Below are 21,988 nucleotides of genomic sequence, written 5' to 3'. Positions count from 1 at the left end.
GCTGGGAAATTTCTCCACCTGTTCTGGGAAATCTCTCCACCTGTTCACTGTATAATGCAAACCCCTTAAGTAAGAGTTAGGTATTTCAACATCTTGTCAACCATACGGGTTGACATCACCTGTTAACAGCATATTTTGGTGCTGAGTGTTGTGCTGAAATCTAGTTCCACACATCCACTTTGCTCTCAAAACAGACAAAATAAAAATTTTTAAACTTTATCTGTCCAAATAGATAGTGATGTCAATACCCTTTCAGGAAGGAAAGCAGACACAAACAACCATGGCAGTTTAATATCAATCACAGGTTAAGAGAATAATTTTGGTTAAAAGGGGACTCTCATCCAAACCTCTGCCTAGTGCAAGACCATCCTTGAAGTTCTCTAGTTAAGTTTTTAATATCTCCAACTAGAGGGATTCCTCAAGCTTTTGGATACCTTGTCCCAGTGTTTGACTACCCTCATGGTGCTTACTCTTTCATAGAACTCAAGCAAATGTCCCTTGCTGCAACTTGAGATTTTTTGCACTTTTATTTTTGCTGTGAACATCCAAAAAGTACCTGGCTCCATCCTCCCTGTAAGTAATCCCTTTTAAGTAACTAGATATAATCATTAGAACGCTCTTTGGTATTCTTTCTAGACTAAAGAAATCTGCTTTCCTCAGCCTCACTGGCTGTTCTGGAGCAGCACCTTAACCATAATGGTCATCCTTCACTGAACTCCTAGTTTGTTCATGCTTCTGCCGGATTGGGCTCTAGGTGGGACACAGTACTTCAGATGCAGGTTCACAAGAGCAGAATAAAGGGGAACATCCATCTCCCTCCGCTTCCTACTGCGTTTTCCCTAATGTAGTTTAGTGTAGAGCCTGGTCCTGCAAGGCAAACAGCTGACTCACGTTCAACCTGCTGTCTAACCAGATGCCAAGGCTTTTTCTGCAAAACTTCAGCTTAGTCCATGTATCCCCAGTGTCAATCAATGGATAGGGTTATCCATATCAGGTGTAAGAATTTCCATTTGTAATCACTGAACCTCATGGTGTTCTTGACAGCACGTTTCTCCAGAGTGCTGAGACCCTTCTGAAAGGCATTCCTGAAGCATATGGATGGATTGTGTGGACTGTTAACAAAAATATTTAGCAGTATTGACTCCAACATTACCCCCGGGGAGCCCAGATAGTAAGCAACCACCAGTTGTACTTGGAATTGCTGCCTATTTTGCTCAAGTCTCTTGGATACTCCAGATATCCACTGATTTTGTAAACCATTATATCTCAGTAGTTTGACTGCAAGTATTCTATGGATCACTGTCAAAAAACAGCAAATACCTCTGCTGCTTTTGCCTCATCTACCAAGATAGTTGTCTTATCATAGCAGACTCTCAGGATGATCCATGGCAATTTGCCCTCAGTAAATCTATTCTGAATGTTCCCAGTCACCCTCTTGTCTCATCTGCCTGGGTATTACTTCCAAGGAGGATTTACCCCTTAATTTTACTGTGGGCTGAGGTTAGGCTGACTAGTCTGCACCTGCCCAAATCCTCCTCACCTTACTTGTGGATGGCCTTGACATGTGGTATAGGAATACTATAACAAGGTGGCTACCACCTCTTACACCTCAGATCTGCTCTTTGACTGATGCGTGAAAAAAAGCGTAAAACGTTCAGATACGGCAGTGTTAGGCCCATGTTTGAATTTGAAACAGATGAAGTGTTAAAAGCAACCCTAACACACCTTCTTCTTAAAATTAATTTAACCAGAAGCACAGGTTTTCTCCTCAGTCTATAGGGCCTGTCTTTTTCTGAATAAAGCATGGTATTAGCTGCAGTCTGTGATTTTACCTCTGATTAAGATCAACATTTCAAGATAAACACATGCCATAGAGCTATGTGAAATGAGGTTGGTTTTAAGCATAGGATTTAAGGGGAAGGAGGGGCAAACACTGGACCCCAAGTATCCATCCAGCTTGGTGCTCCAATGCATCTCTTTATGTCTGCTTTACCTTTAAGTTAAATCTCTGATGCAGACATTCTGTAATAATACTTGGAAGTTATTTGCATCCAGTCTAAAGAACCTTTTAGTTCTAGTTTTAAATTAAGGACTCCAGTGGTTTCAGTCCTTGATAAGTAAAGCAGCTGGATTTCACACCATTCACACTGAGGCTCGGTTACATTTTAGTCACAGCAGTGAAGTGATGCATGAAACTGACTGTACTGTAAAATCTCATTGTTATATGGATGAGGAAATGGACTGGCTCCAGACAGGGAAAAATGCATATTGAAGCTTTCAGCAGAGAGAGTTGTTCAGAATAAAATGTATTCTTTTGTTAGGGGGCAATAAAGTGTTATCTAAAGCTAATTAGGCAATGGAAATTGTTCTGGTGTGTTAGTATGATGCAACCAGAGTACAGTATACGTTGTTCACAGAGTATGCATGCTCACCTTATCCCACGAAGCACTGGAGTTCTGTAGAGCAGAGTAATAAAGCATGTAGGTATAGGTGTTTACCTCCAAATGAATTTTAATAGAGAATGACTTGTATATGTCCTAAGGTGTTTATTTAGGTTTTTCTTCTCTGCTTGGAGTTATTTATTTTCATGTTTTCAACATCACTAAAATAAGATCTTTCTGCTATTGTATTTGTCCATTTTAAGCTGGACTCTGATACCTAAAATACAGCAAAGTGCAGAGAATTCACATTTTAACTGATAACTCAGGGATTTGGTGGTCCCAAAAACTGATAATAATCAGGATCAGAATACCCTGAATAGATAATAAAAGGAGAATTCATGCAATTTTGCATTGGAAATTTTCCCATAAGTTTTTCAAAAACAGAAAAAATACACTGAATAAAATGCATATTGCTACTGCTTGATTTCAGAGTACCTGAAGAGTGTACACAGAGAAAGTTTTGAGCCCTCATTGAAAGCTGCTTATTCCTTTCTACTGCATAGAGAAAGAAAATTATGCTAATTATTGGCTCCTATGCTTCGAGCAAATCAACAGCTCCCCACAGTCCTGAGTCAGCTACAGCCTAAGAGACGCTGCAAAGACTTCTGAAAGTCATCAAAATAGGCATTTGAAGGCAGTGAGCAAAGCCTTCCTTCCAGTGAAAGCCCTTTGCCAGGTTAACCCTTGCCATTTAAATTGAGCAGTTAAGTATTAAGGCTAGAAGTGTAACACAGTGATGGATATAGTATGCTCGCTGTAGGAAAGCCCCCCTCATGCAGGTCCTTTACATGCCAGTGCTTTGCCTCTCTGCCAGTCTCACTACAAGGACTCAGTTCTGTTTTGCTAATACAACAGTGCTAATAGGCATTAGCTCAATGCAGGAAGGAGGAGTGTTGAGCCTGAGGGGAAATGTCATCTGTGACAGAGTAAAATTTATTCAGTCCCCCAATTGTCTTCTGGACACAGATGTTGGTTCACAGGCCCTCTTTACTGACCAGTTTGTTACTGAAAGCCTTGTTTCCTATGTTACCTCAGCTGACTTAAGTCTAAATTAAGCCTTTGAGCATTTTATTCTAACTCTATCAGTACCATCAGCAAATGCTATCATAGTCCATGGTCAGCCTGGACTGCCCAATAGGAGTCTGCTCATATTGGTATCCATCCCCCTGGATTGCTGTAGTGTTAAAGTGTGGATGATCCAGGCTTTCCCCTCAAGAAAGCTCATTAATCATAAAGACAGAAATTTTTGAGCCCTATTCTTCCTTTGGGAGATTTTTCCCTCACATCAGTTGGCTGAAATGAATAGTAGCCAGATAATGCTTTGCTTTACCAGTTAGCAAAGCTGGTGGCAAAGGTCCTGGTGAAAAGGTTTAGAGGAGTGGGAAACACTTCACTGTGAAGAGAATTAGCCTGAGAGCTTGCGGTGAGAAGAGGTGGCTTTGGAGAATGACAGTGGAGGAAAAAATGCCATCTGTTTAAACAAAGAAATCAATATTCCCTGGACTTGTAAGTCCTGGCTAAGGACATTCCCAGTGTCTTTTTCTCCCCCTGCATGAGTATACCACCAGCCCCATTGATTTTGTGCTTATATCAGGAGAATGATCTATACCTCTTTTGGAGAGACGCTGACTCTCTGGAGAGAACCACTGAGATTTCATGGTGACATGTATCACAATTGCTATAAAATCACAATTTATCTGCTGAATTCCCATTGACTGAGATAACACCTTGCCAGGAAAGTGAATCTGCTATGATTTTCTACAGTAGCACACCTGACATTTATGTACGCTTGCCTCTTGCTTATCTACCTTGTGAATATCTCCAGGTCAGAATGTAAAGGTGCATGATATTTACAAATCACAGCTTTTCCACTATTTACTTTGTCGATGTTGACAAGGACTGAGTCCCAGAAGGTATGAAGTGTCTTTGTTCTAAGTTTTCACATATTTTTGTTAAAGCACAAGTATAGGTGCTCTCAGGACCAGAGATGATGTTGACCTATTAAACATGCCCATGAAAATCTGGTATGTTCACAAAAACTATACTGTTATCTCAGTTCTCATTTGAGCCATCCCTCTTTTCCTGTTGATGTTTCTGTTAGCAAATACTGTTTGGAGTCGAACTCAACTCAAGTTCACATGTCCTCCAGTCCTCAATGAATTATTGAGCTTTTGAACACTTAGTTGGTGGATAGAATCCTAAGGAAAGAAGAAAGCAGAAAAGGAAGGAAAAAGAAATCAAAAAACTTCTATAGAAATAGAATTCATTAAATTTGTTACTTTTGTCTGTGTTACAACTGTGGAATATGTACTTATAGAAGGGGTTTTTGTTTTGTTTTAGCTTTATGAGGAAAAGCTAGAAACAGCACTTAAAGTCACAGTTGATAGTCTATAAGTTATTTTTATGGCTGGCTTTACTGCTTGTTTACATGACAGATCTCACAGAAATACCAGGCACTTAAACATCAACCGACTACTGGTATTCGGTGAACCTCATTAATTTTAATTGTATTTATTTTTATGCCTATTATAGTAACATTTTCCAGCTGAAATTAATATTGCTTAGATTGGTTTCTCCATCTAAAAGTGAGTTATCTAAACTCTATCCATAAACAATACAGACAGGTAACTTGAGAAAGCAAGTCATGTAGCCTATCCTAAATGCTCTTGTGAGAAAGGGATGAATCACTCCCCAGTTTCTCTACTGACCACAGGAAGGGTCTTGTTTAAAGTGTTTGCCTTTTTTATGCCTACAGTTAGCAAAGGAAGTTATGCCCACTGTAACAAAATAGATCTTATCATCTATGTAAGTAAGGTGTAAAGAGAGAAGGGAGGAGAGTAGCAGAGGTGGAATCTCTTGCCCAGGGATCCAGCAGATCGGTGATAAAGCAAATAAAATAACTAGTCTTCAGCTTCCAGGCCAATATTTTACTGCAAGCCTTCCCTTCACCTTTATAGTTGGTGTGAGCTCTGCTATGGGAATCAGTGGGAGCAGGATGACTTCCTGGATGGCCACCTGTAATGACTTAAAATTGGTAGGTTTATGTTTATCTGTTCAGAAATCACTGCTACACTTCACCTATTTTTCAAACAATGTCCCATAACTTTGTGTTATTGACTACCTAGGGAGCAGTATAAACCAGAGGAAAGTCCCATTAGAACCTCACTAATGAAACTTCTTTTGCATTGCAGTTGACCTGGACAGACTGAATGATGATGTGAAACGTTACAGCTGCACCCCGAGAAACTACTCTGTCAATTTAAGGGAGGAACTGAAGCTGACAAATGTAGTTTTCTTCCCCCGCTGCCTCCTTGTCCAGCGCTGTGGAGGAAACTGTGGCTGTGGGACTCCGAACTGGAAATCTTGCATGTGCATGTCAGGGAAAACAGTGAAAAAATATCATGAGGTATTTTCATTCTTTCTTTGTTACTTCTTTTGGGTATTTATTGCTTCCATGGATTCTGAAGTCTTCTCTTCGAGCCATGTGTGCTGCTTGTTAGTTGACTATCATGTTAATATTGATCCATGCTATATTATATTTTATTTATCATTATGCTATATCATGTTATATTAACATGCTTATATTGATTATCATGTTGTATCTACAGCGCAAAAATCAATGGGCAAAAATCACTGACACAGCAAAGGGTCATAGGCGAAGATGCCATCATATCAAAGACACCAGAGTATTTGAGTGAATGCCTTCTGTGGTTACCGCTCTTCCTGAGATGAAGGATCTGCTTAGGCTTCCAGACAGGTTCAGGTAGTCTTAAAGTGGAAAATAGACATAGATAACAGCATCTCTATTGCTGTCCATGCAAGATACCAACTTGGTACCTCATGGAGCAGCATTTGTACCTTCCAGGGCAGTAAGGCATGGAGAGAGAGAGACACACACACACACACACGAGTCAATGTTCAGGAAGGCCCGATTTTAAATGTTTAATATTGATGTCTTTAATGCCACAGCATCACCTAGTGATATGCATTTGAAAGTGGTGAATGAACAGAGTGGAAGGAGGTTATGTATGTGTGAGAAAGGGGTATTAGCAGGTGTTTATGGGTAAGTTAATTTAGAAGCAGTTAGAGAGTACTTTTGCTACCTCTGAGTGGATGCTCCCACAGCATCCTAGTGAATTTTGTTGCAAGAATGAAGCTAATATCGGACTGGTTTTTCCCATCAAAGGACTGATTCAAAGTGAACGTATATACCTCTGGAAATACTCTTTTTAGTAACGCAGAGATACGTGTTCCTTAAGACATTTGACTGCACTTCCTCTTGCTTTAAACTTATGCACACATTTGGAAATTACAACTAAGCCTTGCAAACTCTCTTCCCTTCCAGATTTATTACCTGTAGGAAGCAGCTGAATCATTCAGCCTTAGCTTTTTTCCAACTCATCAATATTTTTAGGAAGGCAAAATTTTTGCATAGGAACAATGTCCATTTATGTTTATTTTTAATCTGTTCAGAACACATTTAGAGAGGGAAAACACAAGGAAAGAGCATTTTATATTCTTGTCTCTAAATTGATATTTTCAGATCAAAACGTGAACAATGTTCACTCCAGTGAATGTATCTAGGAAAGTTACTTGGTAGCAGACTTTCCACTGTCTGAACACAGGGAAGCTGCGTGCCATGCTGACTTAATTTCTGACACATATTTCTTGTTAAGAGCCTGATTTCTTGGCTTAAGTCCCAAGTGAAAATAAACTTTATGGACTTCAAACCTGGATGTGATGTGGACTCATAACATTAAGGTATTATCTTGAGAGACCCAGGGCTGCAATAGCAAAAGGTCATTGAAGGTCCAACCTTTGCCGCACTGTGAGCAATGTGGTTACTCTTTTCCAAGGTAAGAGGTATTTTCTCACAATTAACTGTGACATACAGCATATTCCACACCAGCTAGGACTAGAGAACAGTTAATATTTTCTTTAATTTTAAGCAAGATACAGGGGATGACCCTGGTAATTACAGAGCAGAAAGCCTTATCTCAATGGTAGAAAAGTTAATTGGAAAAAAAATTAATAGGTTTAAGACACCTTGATGACTATGAGCTGATAAAATGAGCTCGGAATGCCTTAAATATGAATAAATATTTATAGAGCACTACAACAAGAATGCTAAAAGGCCTGGAAACTCCTTCAGTGAGCGAACAACCAGACACGATCAGACATGGATTAGAAACTGGTTAAAAGATAAAGAGCAAAGCGGTGGAAGAGATGAGCAATTTTCTAAATAGGAAATGGCTATCTGAGGTGCCCCCAGCACAAAGACTAAGTGTTATTTCATGTATGATCAATCTGAATGGAGGTAAACAGAGAGGTGGCAAAAATGACAGCTAGCACAGGAGATAACACTGTAACAGCAGAGAAAGCTGTGAGGAATTTCAGAAGGCCTGTGTAACTACTTGTAAATGCTGGTTATAAAGGCAGCAAGCATTAGGACGAATGGTCTAAACTATCTCTTCATATAACACTGGGTGTCTGAAGGGAGTAGGAAGAAATGAGGGGTAGAAGTTATGCTAAAAGTTGAGTAGTGAGTCACTGTGAAGACCTTCAGGAAAACCGCTGTTTAGTGCAGTGATAGGAAAAAGACAAGTGGCAGTCCTCTGCAGGAATGGAGATGAAGGGGTAATAACACAGCAAATATTGTGACCTGGATAAATTGGTGGGGTACTTATACTGGGTTTTGACCATTGGTGCATATAATGGTACAGACAGGACAAGAAAAGTTATATAGAAGCAGTAAACATTCATCAAGAGAGATATAGGGGAAGATACAGATCAAAGACATTTGTAAGGAAAATGGTTCAAAAGTTTTGGATAATATAATTTAGAAACATAACTCAGAATAAGAGAGGACACAGTGAAAGATGGAAAACAGTAAATACTAGCTAAAGGAAAATCAGATCTTAAGAAAAAAACGAGAGATGGAAAGGAAACTAACTTGAAATGGAAAAAAGACATGGTATTTTTTTCACAGTAAATCTTTATGGAATTTCAATACTTAAATATGAGCTGTGCATAATTCAGAAGGGTTCTGAAAGAACTAGAAGTAAAATATAAACTAAGGAATCCTGGGCTACACCTGTATCAGAATTTAAGCCACCTGTTGACAGCAGCTAGAAGAAAAATGCTAATTAAAAACATCTTATCAAACACTTGTTATAAGGTGTTTGGAAGCTGCTGGTGCTGGGACACCAGAATATCACACTAGCCAGGTATTGCTCAGAACCAGGATGTTATGACTTATGACCGCACCAAACTAATCACTAAATTCAGGAAATTTAACATTCACACTAATACATCACTGCTAATTTATTTCCCTACTCCTTTTTTTCTCTGAAAACTGTATGAATTCGAGACAGTGTTTCATCTTTAACATTAAATGGCCTTTGTAAGTTTAAATTTAAACTTTATCCCTTAGGGATGAATTAGCAGCTCACTGAGCAGAAATTTAGCCAAGTGTCTCCCATTAATGCGAGTGGAAGTCATGCAGATAAATTCATGTATCACATACTAAAGCTGTGTCCGTTAATTTTAGGCCAAAATGTTTTCCACTCTATTATTATTATTAGGCATGCATAGTTAATCAGTTTTATTCTTATTATCCTTTGACACTTAACTCTAATTTTACTAAATATCTGGCAGTAAAGGCACTGAGGAGAGGCCTCTCAGCATATCAGTTTTAGAACCATGGAAGCAGTTTACTCTCTTAAAAGCCAATCTGAAACCTATTAACCTTAACCAAAGAGCCTTTAGTTGCATAATGAGGGACAGAGCTTCACACTTTATGAAATTCCTAGCACTGTTAATTTGGTTAAAAACCTCTGCCTACTGCTGCAGGAGAACAATGGCCAGAAGACACCAGAAAGAAGTATTAGGTAGTGGAGCAAAGCAGGTGTTTGTAGTAGCTGAAACTGAGTCCTGCAGATCCCAGATCCCTTCTCTTGCCAGGCTGATTTTCCCTAACCACTATTCTGGGGCTCCATCTACTGAGCTCCTGAACCCATAAGAGGTGTTTGTCCTGCACATGAATATGCTTGTCCTCAAAAGTAAAAATGTGTCTGGAGATCACTTAAAAGTTGAGCGGAATTTCTGAGCTACCCAGTATTTCTGGGTGAGAAAGATAGGCAGGCAAATTTTCCAGAAGGGATGGGCTCCTTTTTGGCTGTGTAGCCAGTATTGCATGCTGCCAGCTGTGAGGACGCTTAAGTCCAGTGTTTGTTGACAGGTAGGCTTCTAGTGCAGAGAGATTCCAAAGTTATATTCTCCTTATGCTTTTAATGTTTTTTAGTTCCCCCTTAGTTCCTGCTCAAAGTCTCACACTGTACTCATCACACTCCCAGCCTAGCCTCTCAGGACTAATAGCTATCACATGTAGCCTTCGATTTCCCCAAGCTAAGAGTGCTGCTCCTGTTCCCTGGATGGAACGTGCAGAACTCTTCTATCATGTCCAATTGTAAGAAGTGATGCAACAGCAGGGAAAATGGAACATGAGAATGCCGCAGTAAGGGGTAGCGCTTTTTTATTGCCCTGGGAAATGTTAATCATGAGATCTTAAGTCTTTTTTATAGCGTGGAAGTTTGCCATGACTTTACCAAAATACTCTTGTTTCCAGAAATAAAGAGGTTCATAACGTGGGTAAACAGATAGTTTTATAGGTGGGGGCTTTTGGGGCTTGTTTTGTTTTGTTTTGTTTTGCAGGAGTCTTGGCATGCTCTGTGGTTTTCCATGGCTTCTGGGTTTGCTTGAGACCAGAGAAAATACTCTGGGTGAAGACTCGTGACTTACCACACAATGTCACAGACCGTTCAAACCAAACAAGCCAAGTCCTGGCAGTGTCTGAAAATGTCTCCCGGGCACAGTCTACCATAAGTGATATTGAATTATGTTGTAGGGTTTCCTGCAAGGGAAAGATTAAAGCAACACAGGGAAATGGATGCAGCACACCTTAATCAAATGCTCAGGTCTACTACTGTCTTAACTTTCTAAAGGAGACTTGAAAAGAAAGCATGTTTTTCATTGCAGCACATTTCTTTGGAAGTGCCTGGAGCTGCTCTTCAAAGAGAGGTGTGCTCTAAACCTGAAGATCGCTCAGCCCAGAGGAGGTGTGGGGGAACTCAGGCCAGAACTCAGTTCAGCTGCAGCTACAGCTGTCTTATCCAGCCATCATGCAGTATACCTCAGAGAAACAAGAAATCGGTTTCCCCATCTCATTGCTGTAACTGATGAGATGTGAAATGAGTTTCCGTAGGGAATAAGTGCTCTTAAGGTAGCAACCAGAATTTGTCAGAGTGCATAAACCTCTACAAACACAGTGCTGAGCAACACAGCTAAAAAGCATATAAGGAAAAAAGCAAAGTAGTGAAAGCTGATTGCATCTTTTATCTACTTATTTGTCTCTCCTGAAAAGACTGGTGTGTTTTTCACTGTCTGTTAGCTGCTTCTTCCCTCACCCCCTCAACAGCCCCTTTTTGAAGCATTATGCCTGCATTCTAGTTTTATGTTTACTGCAGCTTATCTGGTGCCTTCACAGAACATTCATTCAATTAATTCTCAGAGACAAGGTTTAGATTAGTGTTAGGGTGGCAATTTCATAACCTTTGGTTGCCCTGAGAGATGCAGCAAGCATCCTAGACTGCACAGTACTGTATCTTGGCATGAGTTGCTGGGGCATAGAAACAGCTTTAACTGAACCCAACAATATAAAGAAAAAAGCAAGACAGATGAAATGTTATAGGGGAGGAGGAAAGAACAGGGGAGAAGGAGAGAAAATAAAAAAGTAACATGGAACTTCAGTAAGACAGAAGAGTTGCTACAATGGAGTTAAGAAATGTAACTAATACAATTTGGTGTTGTGGGGGCTTTTTGTTGTTGTTGTTGTTTTTTGTTTTGTTTTTTTTTTGTTTTTCCTTTATGAGACGCAAACCTTAAGGAGGCACTTGAGAGAGCAGACAACAATTCTCACTCTGTCCTTACACAGGGAAACATAAGATAACTGGTCAAAAAATGATCCAAATGCTGCTGACACAACAAAGGGAATTTGCTAAGGGATTAAAAAGAGCTAGAATCATCAAAGCAGTGTGCAAGGAATATGGTCTGATTGTTGTATGTCCTGGAGTTGATGGTACATGTATAAAGGACATAAAAGGTTGTTATGGTAATAAAAGCACAGAATTAGCCTGACAAAAGAGTTGATTCGTAGAATATTATACAAGAAGCAGCAATGGGATTTATTTGGAATGCAAATGCAAGGAAACAGAATTAGTCAGAAATGACTGCTAGGTCATGGGACGAGCAGAGAGAGCACAGAACTGCAGTGAGAGAAAAAAGGTTCAATTTTTGCTAGATGAAAATGAAAGTTCTTGGGTTGACATCTGGAAGTTAAGCAAGTGAGACATCCTGTGATACATGTTAGGACAGACAGGCAACTTGTGAAGGAGGAACACCTGTATCTGGTTAGTGATGAAGCAGCTGGAGCATAATGCATGCATAATTCCTGACAAGATCACCAAAACTGAGGGTCTTGTTGGTGTCACATATGTCAAAAACATCATAGCTTTAGCAATTGATTCAGATACCTCACTATAAGCCAGTTAATGTTGTCCCATCTTTGTTGTATTAAAAACAGATGTTTTGTATTCATATAAATTAAAAAAAATAGAAGTAATAATCCCCATCTACATTTAATAATCCTTTAGTTTGCATGCTACCACTGATCAGCAAACCAACTCTGTAATTATCTCTGGTAAGAAAGAATGTATCTTTGGGTCTGTCATTGTTTTAGGCTCTGTTCCTCCTAAAGGTCCTTATGCTAAGTTATGAATCACATTCCCATAATGCTTGGTTTCTTATACTCAAAGCACAGCTAAACTGTATGTGACCTTTGGATTAGATAACTTTCAAAAATTGCAGAGTAAGATTTTTTATGTCTATCAGAACTTGGATCTGTGATGAATGTTTTGCACTTTTGATGCTTCCTCTTTCATGAATCTCAGACAAATATAATTTGGTTTGCATGCTAGAATGATGGTATTTTTAGATGTGCAGAAGGAGATTAGATAATGCTGCATAGCAGAATTTTAAAATAAGTTCTGCAAAGTACAAGTTTTGCTATCTAAAATAGTGTCCAGAGTTGTTCACCATCTTCTGTCACTGGAATATGAAGCTAATTAGATATTTGGTAAGCCATAGTCATGTTATTGAATACCTGTGGTCTTCTTAAGCTAAGGAGAAAGAAAAAACCCTGAATTTTGAGTCAGGCTTGATGTTTCCATTGGTGTTTAAACTACTGGTTAAGAATTTAAAAAAGAGTATCACTATTTTCCTAATAAGTTAAGTATTTTAAGTAAAAAATTACTATGAGGAACTGGATACCCCCTCTTTTTTTAAAGTGTTGACTGTGTTTCCTATCAGTCTTTGGTTTTTAGTACAACACAAGTCAGCCATCATGGATTGTCATGGCTAAATGTTGCCTGATTTCAAAGGTCAATGATACCTGGTTAGGACCATCAGCAAATGCTGAAAGGAGGGTTCACCTCATCTGGCCCTGCCCATCTAAAGCTGCGAGTCTAAGCTTTGGACCCCTTTCCTAGTTACCAAAGATAGACCCACAAGAGGTAGCTGTTTTAGAGGATTCATTCTCTGGAGTCACTGCTTTGTTGTGGCTTCTACTGGAGACATGCCAGGTATGGGTCAGGGTGAACAGGTTGTCTCCAGCTGGGTCCTTTTCCTGGCAGTCATCGCCACTCTGCTCTCCTCAGCCCCTGATCTTGAAGTGTTCTTACAGACCTGTCGAAATGATAGGGACCGTCAGCCCTGACCTCCTGTACTCCACAGGACACTGGAGAGCACCCTGCTGCCCCCAGAGACTTGACCCAAATTGGTACTGTACACCTCCTGGAAAGGCAACCCTCAAACAGGCTGGAAACCTCAGGTCCTGCACTCAGGTCACAACAACCCCAGGCAGTGCTACAGGCTGGGAGCAGAGTGTCTGGAAAGCTGCCCGGAGGGAAAAGAGCTGGGTATGTTGGTCAACAGCAGCTGAACATGAGCCAACAGTGTTCCAAGGTGGCCAAGAAGGCCAATGACATCCTGGCCTGTATCAGCAGTAGTGTGGTCAGCAGGAGCAGGGCAATGATTGTCCCCCTGTACTCAGCACTGGTGAGGCCACATCTTGAATCCTGTGTTAAATTCTGGGCCCCTCACTACAAGAAAGACATTGAAGTACTGGAGCAAGTCCAGAGAAGGGCAGTAACACTGGTGAAGGGTCTGGAGCACAAGTCTTATGAGGAGCAGCTGAGGGAGCTGGAGTTATTTATCCTGAAGAAAAGGAGGCTCAGGGGGGAACCTTATCACTCTCTACAGCTACATGAAAGGAGGTTGTAGCCAGGTAGGGATTGGTCTCTTCTCACCGGTAACAAGTGACAGGACAAGAGTAAATGGCCTCAAGTTGCACCAGAGGAGGTTTAGATAGGATATTAGGGAAAATTTCTTCACTGAAAGGATGGTCAAACATTGAAACAGGCTGCCCAGGGAAGTGGTCACCATTCCTGGATGTGTTCAAAAAGCATGTGGATGTGGCATTAGGGGACACAATTTAGTGGTTGACTTGACAGTGCTGGGTTAATGGTTGGACCTCATGATCTCAGTGGTCTCTTCCAACCTAAACGATTCTATGATTCTCTAATTTCAGCTGTGTTCAATCACTGCTTTCCTGTCTGGTGAAGTGTCTGACAGTTCATTTTCTTATCAGCAAAGCCCATATACTGTGCTCATGCTTCTTAATAAAAAACACAGAGAAAGTCCCCAATCTGTCAGATGGTCTATTAACTTAAATACAGTCCACATCTTTGCTCTCATCCCATTGCCTACTTTCATTTGCTCTCAATTGGAAAAATCAGGTCTAGCTACCCATGACCTTGCAAAGTGCCAGTCATCTGGATTTGTCAGATTTTGCTGAAATGCTTCTTTAAATAAGGAATTTTATCATGAGTTCAGTGTCAGCATCTGTACTCAATTTTTAAAGTATGTTTTCTTTAGAAAAGCTTTTTCGAAGCTGTGGTCTACTTTTATCTCTGTAATAATTGCAGCAACCTGATTGGGTTCAATTCCTTTGTGTTTTGGGTGACTGTGTGGTACAGCAAATTGTCCTACTGTCCATCAGGATTTATTGCATATATCGATGCAGTCAATGTTTGAATCAATTGAAACAGACTATATTTTTGTTGCTTAAACAAAATTAAAAATTACATGTCTCTGTATTTCTAAGAGGGAAAAGTAATTCTATTTTCCCAACACAGTAAAGTAGCACATCTATACCTTGCCTAGGCACAGTCCTTCCTCTCAGTATTACATAGGCTAAATATAAATTTTATCACAAAAGGGAGGACAAAATAATAGACTGTGTTCAGTGCTAATCACTTTCGTTATATCCCATGACTTTTCTAGCCTCAAGACATTAATGGTAGAGAAGGAATGGTATCATCCCAAAGGTTGCTAACCTGTCTGCCCTTCCCCAACCACTCTGCACAGCATCTGTGGTTATCCTTTCACAAGTCATTCACACTTACTTTTGGGGACTTTCTAATTCTGTTGAAAATATATAATTTGTTTTATATATAATACTGTTAATGACTAATACTTTGTTAATCTGGTATACAGTCTCTGTCCTTTCCAAACCATCTCAATGCTTGTATGGTGTTACAATCTCAAAGTACAGAAAGTACACTGTATTAAAAAAAAAAAAAAAGAAGGTTGTTGAGTAACAGTATGATCTGTTAGTTAGGGGACCTGTTATTTAGGGCAGAAGAGTGGGTGTTTCAGTGATTGAGGTGTTAGAGATGTCTAGGTCCCTCTGCACACTTGTCCAGTGACTTTGGCACATCATACACTTAACAGATGTCTCTCCATCTTTTGAACACGAAAAATAAATCTAGCTGATCTAGCAGTCACTTGGCCAAGCTAGCATGAGTCACATCAGCCTGCCAAAAGGTGAGACATGCTAGCTCTAGTACCTTACCAGTGCATGGTTTCTGGACTAAAAGGCTTGAGGCCACACTGAGCAGAGCCTGCCCACTGACTTACTGCCAGCTGTGGAGCTGTAGCCTGGCTATCTTCATGTTCTGCTCCCCATCAGTAAGTGATTTCAAAATGGAAAAGACCTGGTAATGCTAAAAGACTGGTAGTTTTTCTACTGATGTGTTTCAGAGCCTCAAGCAAATCAGTTTCAGATTCTCCATCTATGCAAGTTTGATAATTATGCATATCTTTCTGGGCAATGTGCTGTGAGATTTGAGAAGAAAAATGCTGTAGGAGATTTAAGGTGTTCTAAATCTTAACTCATTCATTGTGCCTAATCCAAACTAGTATTTAAGCTTCAGGATTGAAATAATAAATTAATATCTTTTTGGTTAAACTACTGTAGGCCATGAACAGCAAACCAATGAAACAAAACAGATTTTCTCCTCTCAACCTGTGCCCCCATGCTAGTGTGGGTATGATCTCCTACACAGCAACTCAGCCTCCAGTGGTGGGCTCACAAAGCATTCCCCTGCAAACCACCATCCTCAGCTTTTCCAGTCCATCCTTTACATACACCACCACAGAAGATTAGATAGGATGCAACATTATGGCTCTTATGCACATATGCACAAGATCATTTTTAGGGAATCATAGGTTCATATAATAATATGGGTTGGAAGGCATCTGTGAGGGTCATCTAGCCCAATCTCTCATAACAAGCAGGGAGAATTTACAAGCTAGATGAGATTGCTCAGGTCTCATTCTGTTAATTTTGATTGTCTTCCAGGTTTCTGCAGCCTCTCTAGACAACCTGCTATAATGTTTAAGCACTCTCAGCATTTTCTTCCTTATACTCAAATGAGATTTTTTTGGTTGCAACTTGTACCTCTTTCTTATTTTTCTCTTTTTTTTATGATGTACAACCTCATTTCTTAGTGGTCTCTATCTTGCCTAGCTAGAATTTTTTCAGAAGCCTCTTGTATGATGTATACTTACCTAGGAAATAATTTCACTTGTTTGTTTAAGATTATTTGCAGTAAATTCTTCAGAAATCATTTAGGTTGAGGCAGAGATTTTTAAGGTAAGCCCACAGAAGTCAGATTCCACAGAAATTTGATGGGATCTGGCACATATTTTGTGCAAGCTACCTCATCTCCTTTTGCCTTCCACAAGTATTTCATTTTTGAGCCAATTCTAATGATATGTGCTTCAGAAATTTCAAATTGCACAAAAAAACATTACTTGTTCTTTAGAGGAGAAATATTATACAAGAGAGAGAAGGGGCAGAGCAATTCAAATATGTATGGGACTGCAAAGACAAGCCAAATGAAATATGCTTGACAATTCACATGCAAAGGAGCAACTGTGGACGTAGTTAGGAGACTGCGTGGTATAAAGATACCTGATGTAGGAAATAATCCAGTCTGCCAAAGGTCCAGGTCAAACAGTACAGCAAGATGTCAAACAGTGCAAAGAAAAATCTGGAAGTAAAACAAAAATGTGTCCAAATTCATGGTGGTCAGGGCCATTAAGAACTGTTGGTGCCCTCAGTGCCCCAACATTCTCATCCTCAGTTCTCCAACAGTGTTTTCTAATCAATGCATTTCTGTTGATCCTCCCAGGTGCTGAAATTCATCCCTGAGGCTGGGCATACCAGAAGAAAAGGCAGAATCAGGAACAACATGGCCTTAGTTGATATACAGCTGGATCACCATGACCGTTGTGATTGTATCTGCAGTTCAAGACCACCCCGATAAAAACAAAAAAAAAATTTAAAAAAAGTGAGAGGAAGAAAGAAACGAAAAGAAACCAAGACACACTAATTACATCTTACTGGAATGTTTACTTTTAAGCAGGATTGCTCTGAGGACCTTTACTCACTATCATTTGAAATTTGCTACTAGCCTGCCTTTGCAATTAGCAAACATGATCTCTGTGTTTCAGCATAGCTATGCTGATTAGTGCCATGGCAACTAAACAGGTATATCATAGATTTATGTATCAGCATCCAAGAATATAATATTATGGTTATCTGCAGATAGAGTCTGAGGGTTGAGATTTTAAAAGCTAAATTGCAGTCCTTACGCACACAATGCCCACTGAAATTAAACACCAGGTGCATAGGTATTTGTGGTAGCTGGCCATGAAATAGCTTTGTGTTTGTTTCTCACTCACCAGTTCCTACACTCAAATTCTGCTGTCATTTCTACCTCCTCAGCTCTCCTGATAGTCAGTAGGGGTTTGTGGGTATAAATGAAGAGAGAATTTGAGCCTGTATAAGTGCAAAATTATTTGCCCCACTCTCAGAGGGAACTTCCCAGCATTCTGGCCCAACAGAGTGAGACAGAATGCAGAAAATCCATCACTACAGGAAATAACACACCAGTAAAGTCAAATCTCACTGTTTGTACTCGAGCAAATCATGTGCTGAAATTAGTAGATGCTTTGCATAAGCCAGGACACTGATCATGGGAGAGGGGTGCAGAGGCTGATACTTTTCCCTTGGTTACTCCATGGGAGCCATTGCCCAGGTGCTTCTGCAAGAGGGGGCTCCCACCCAGTCCCCAGATGAATCCCTCTAGGCTGGGACTGATTCTGGTCACTACTTACCTAGTCTGGACTCCTGCCCCTTGCCCAGTTTGGCCCACAGTTGCCCAGGAGGAGTCCCCTCTAAACAAAAAGGGAGAGACAGCCCCTCCCCTTGTATCCTCTTCACAGCAGCTCAAGGAGTGCCATATTTTCCCATGAAGGAGGCGAAGATAGGGCACTTGTTTGTTGAAAATATTGATTTGTTTTGCAGTTGTGTTACTGGGAAACAAAACTGTGTTTGAGATTTAATTATCATTATTTGGTTTGGGGTTTGTTTGTTTGTTTGTTTGAAATATGGATTATTATAACTTTGTCATAAATGCATTAATCTTAGTTATCTGAGGTTAGTTGTCTCATTCCAGCTCTGTGTATTGCCATGGTTAAACTGTTGACAGTGAATTTCTTTTTGACTGCATTCTTCTGAAGCACATTAACTCATTAAGCAACGTCTGTCTGTCATGGAAAATGTGCATAATTTGTTAATTTCCAGAAGAGTACTATTAAACAGCACCTCATAATAAAATTAGCACTTTAAAAGCTGCAGCATAACTTCCTATGGTTTTTAAAATATTATGAAAGTGCTCTAACTGAAAAAGGAAAAAAAAAATCCTTCTAAACTAGCTTTAAGGATTTTTAAATGCTGCTCCAAAAGTGCAAAAACACAGGCAGATTTAGGTCTGGTGAAGAATTGGAGTTTTGATCACGAATGTAATGGAGTGAATAGGGTGGCACGTTTAATGGCTGAGGGTTTATATTTAATAGTAGACATAGGCTGCATCAAATCATCCATGTTGTCTCATCTTTCTGTCTCACTGAAAGAGTGAAGTAGTTTGACAGTAGTGAGTTATAATTAGTGGAAACTGGCATGTGCTATAAAATAATATAATATAAGGCTTTCAAACCAGTATGTTTTAACACTCAACAGATTCGTTACAAAAGCGCTCTAATGTTCTGACTTGCCCTCTTCATCAGCTCAAGTATTTTTTAAGTGATTTTTTATAATTTTAGCAAAACTTTGCTGAAAGATCCCTTAGAAGTGTTGTGTTACTTTCTTTCTTGTACTTTAGCCTTTGAGATTCAGAAAGTTTGGGGGTTTGTTATTTATATTAATTTTTCCTCTCTGGCTCCCAGATGTCTATTTAAAAATGGTCCTGAATGCTTACTTGGGAAGTGATTCATCATTTTTCAAAGCAATTCACATTAAAAGAAAAGTCCTGTAACCAAAGATTACCAGCTTTATTTTGTAGTTCAGGGCTATTTAAAGAACATCTAATTCTTTTTCTGTCTCTGGCTTAATAACAAGATTGACCTGGCCCTTCCATAATTTTTAGCTAAGTTTGGAAGAAATTTGCATGCGAGACCTTGGCAGTACGGATTGTTTTTGAGATAGTTGCACTCCAATGTATATCTCTGACTGAATTATGCCTTACTTCCTAGTTAGCATTGGTTGTAGGAAACATCAGTTTCACGAGGCTTTGTGCTCTGAGTGGTCCTTAATTCACACCCCCCAAGGGAAAGCTGTGCAGCAGCACCCACTGCGCCAGGCGTGTCCCACACACCACTGCCTGCTCGCCCAGTCCCACCCCAACAGCCACGTGTTGCGAGGGGTGTTTATGCCTCCTAATCTGGGGGATCCAGCCACGTCTGGGAGCCTGAGTTACCCCTACAGGCATTTGGGAGAAGCTCTCCCATAGTGTGCCTTAGCCCCAAGGTTGAAATAGCCCAGTGTGGAGCTTTTCTTTCTCTTTTGGTTGTATAGAAAGGTTAGAAATCTGATTTGGACGTAAGTGATACACAGAGGTAGATACTATGAAAATTCCTTTTAAAAGGAATTTCTTTTTAAAGACTGAACAGCTGATAGTTCAGCTAAGTGAATTAGATAAAGGCATCAGTAGATGCCAGAGTCCAGCAGAAAAATTCAGATAAAGGTAAAAAAATCCTCCTACTTAATGATGGGTTTACTTTCTCAGATATAGGCTAAGCTTGTCGCAAAATTTAAAGTATTACTCCTGGGACACTTAGTAATGAATGGAACCATTCACTGCTTCAAGCTGCCATACAGACAGTGTGCTCCCAACCACTGCAGGAGGGTCAAGGATGGGCTTTGTTTTGCAGCGTAGGTTTGATAACATACATGTGAACTAAGAAAAAATCCACAGAACCTAGCCCTGAGCTTCAGTGACCCTGGTGAAACCAGATACCAGCAATTTTTTTCTTTTTATTTATTAGCAGAAATTGCAGAGGTGCTTCTCCATACTTTTTCCCCTTCTTTTGTCCATGTAATAATTATGTTGTTTACATCCTATTTTAACCTAAAGAGCAAAGCTGTTAAGAAACCTAATCTGGTTCAGTTTTGTTGGTGGAATTGGAACTCTCCAAAATAAATATATTTTCAAAGGCAATTCAGAAAGAATCCTAATTTCAAACCACTTGTTAGCTTTTTATTTACTATATTCTTCTGGGAAGGATCCTACTTTCTCAAGTGCAATCTATGTATTTTTTTTTTTGTTATCTCAGTTAAATGCAGCTTTCCTAGCAGTACTTTTTACTTTATGCAGTATGTAATGTGTCTTATCTTGATGAAAAAAATAAATACTGCTTTTGAAAGAAAATACTCTGAGTGATTTTTCATAATTCAGATGAATCAAAACCTGTGATTTACTGAAAGACATTTCCACAACATGACACCATCCTTACTCACAAGATTTCCTTTTGAATTTTAGTAGTCATTCCCAGGAGCATCAGGGAAGGACCAAAGTGCAATTTTGGGATAATCAAGTTTGAGCCCCTGAGCTGGCAGAGCTGGCAGCTTCCTTGTGAAGCAGCAGCAGTATGACAGCAGCACAGCATTTCTTGTAACCGGATTAGGGTGCACACCCATTTTTGGTGCTGCTCTCCAGCCCCCGCAGACTTGGCTGGGCTGCAGGATAGATGTCCTCACTTGTCTTACTGTAGCTGCTCCTTACTGGCAAAGGAACCTGGTGCAGAGGATCTTCACCCCACCTACACAAGGGTAGAGCTAAGCATCCAATGTGTTCAGGGCAGCTGGAGGAACCTAAAACCTCTCCAGGTGGCCAAAATTGAGCTGTGCTTGTTAGTGTGGGCTTTCCCTCAGCTTTACCAGAAGCAGATTTTGCTGTGTTGCATCTGGAACATAACTTTCACAGCTTTGGTAACTAATTTTCAATTTCAGGTTCTTGTGTTAAGCTGAAGCTGCCATAGACCTTCACTGGGTCTTGAACTGAAAAAGGATATAAAATTTTTGCCAAATTAATTCTTCACTGGCTGGAAACCCTGTCTGATAAGGGAATACAGCCATCTGGATACCCAGGTTGGAGCCTGTCCTTATGCATGAGCACCTTTTTCTATATGGCAATGCCACCAACCTGAAAGAATCAGCCATTCAGCATATTTGTCACCTGTGGTTTGGTCCTCGTTACTCAGAGAAAAAAATTAATACATATTCTTTCCTTTTTCTTTTTCTAAGGCAATCAGAAGACAAGTTTTCTAACAAAGAAAGCAGTTCTCTTGTGTACAGGGAACAGGAACATACCTAATGGGTGGAAGAGATATTTTTTGCCCTTCAGAAATGCACTGAATACACTGTGTAGACAGAGGTCAGCAGTTGCAAAGTGTTTAAGGATGGTATAAAGTTCCTCCCACCTGCCATTGCCATGTACCTCTACCACTAATGGCTAGCTAACATCAGTTTGTGTTCACATAAGTGAAAGTTTTTATAATCTGAAACATGGGAAGCAGCACTGCATCTCTTCAGCTGTTATAAAAGTGTGTATTTCCCAAGGTCATTCAGAAACTCACCATTACCTTTTTCTAAAAATATTGGGTGTTTTAAACATTCATCTTCCCAGTTTGGAAGAACACAGAAACTTCCTCTAGCTGGTTTTAAGATGTGCAACAGCTTTAAA

At 39.9% G+C, this 21,988-nt stretch overlaps 1 protein-coding gene across 4 annotated transcripts in view; it reads left to right on the top strand.

The window, feature by feature from the left end:
• The window catches only part of PDGFD (platelet derived growth factor D), a 144,627-nt gene extending 123,959 nt beyond the window's left edge, over window positions 1-20,668 (top strand). For all 4 annotated transcript variants that reach the window (XM_050333065.1, XM_050333064.1, XM_050333063.1 and 1 more), the window contains 2 exons: window positions 5,633-5,847; window positions 17,096-20,668. In XM_050333065.1, the coding sequence (XP_050189022.1) occupies window positions 5,633-5,847; window positions 17,096-17,230 (350 nt within the window). In that variant the 3' untranslated portion in view covers window positions 17,231-20,668. The remainder of the gene's footprint in view (window positions 1-5,632; window positions 5,848-17,095) is intronic.
• Window positions 20,669-21,988: the final 1,320 nt, after the last annotated feature.

The sequence above is a fragment of the Myiozetetes cayanensis genome, unplaced genomic scaffold, assembly GCF_022539395.1.
Source record: "Myiozetetes cayanensis isolate MyiCay16 unplaced genomic scaffold, myiCay2020 scf5-8, whole genome shotgun sequence".
Classification (NCBI taxonomy): domain Eukaryota; kingdom Metazoa; phylum Chordata; class Aves; order Passeriformes; family Tyrannidae; genus Myiozetetes; species Myiozetetes cayanensis.
The sequence above is the reverse complement of the archived record's forward strand: the minus strand, read 5'-3'. Positions and strand labels throughout refer to the sequence as shown.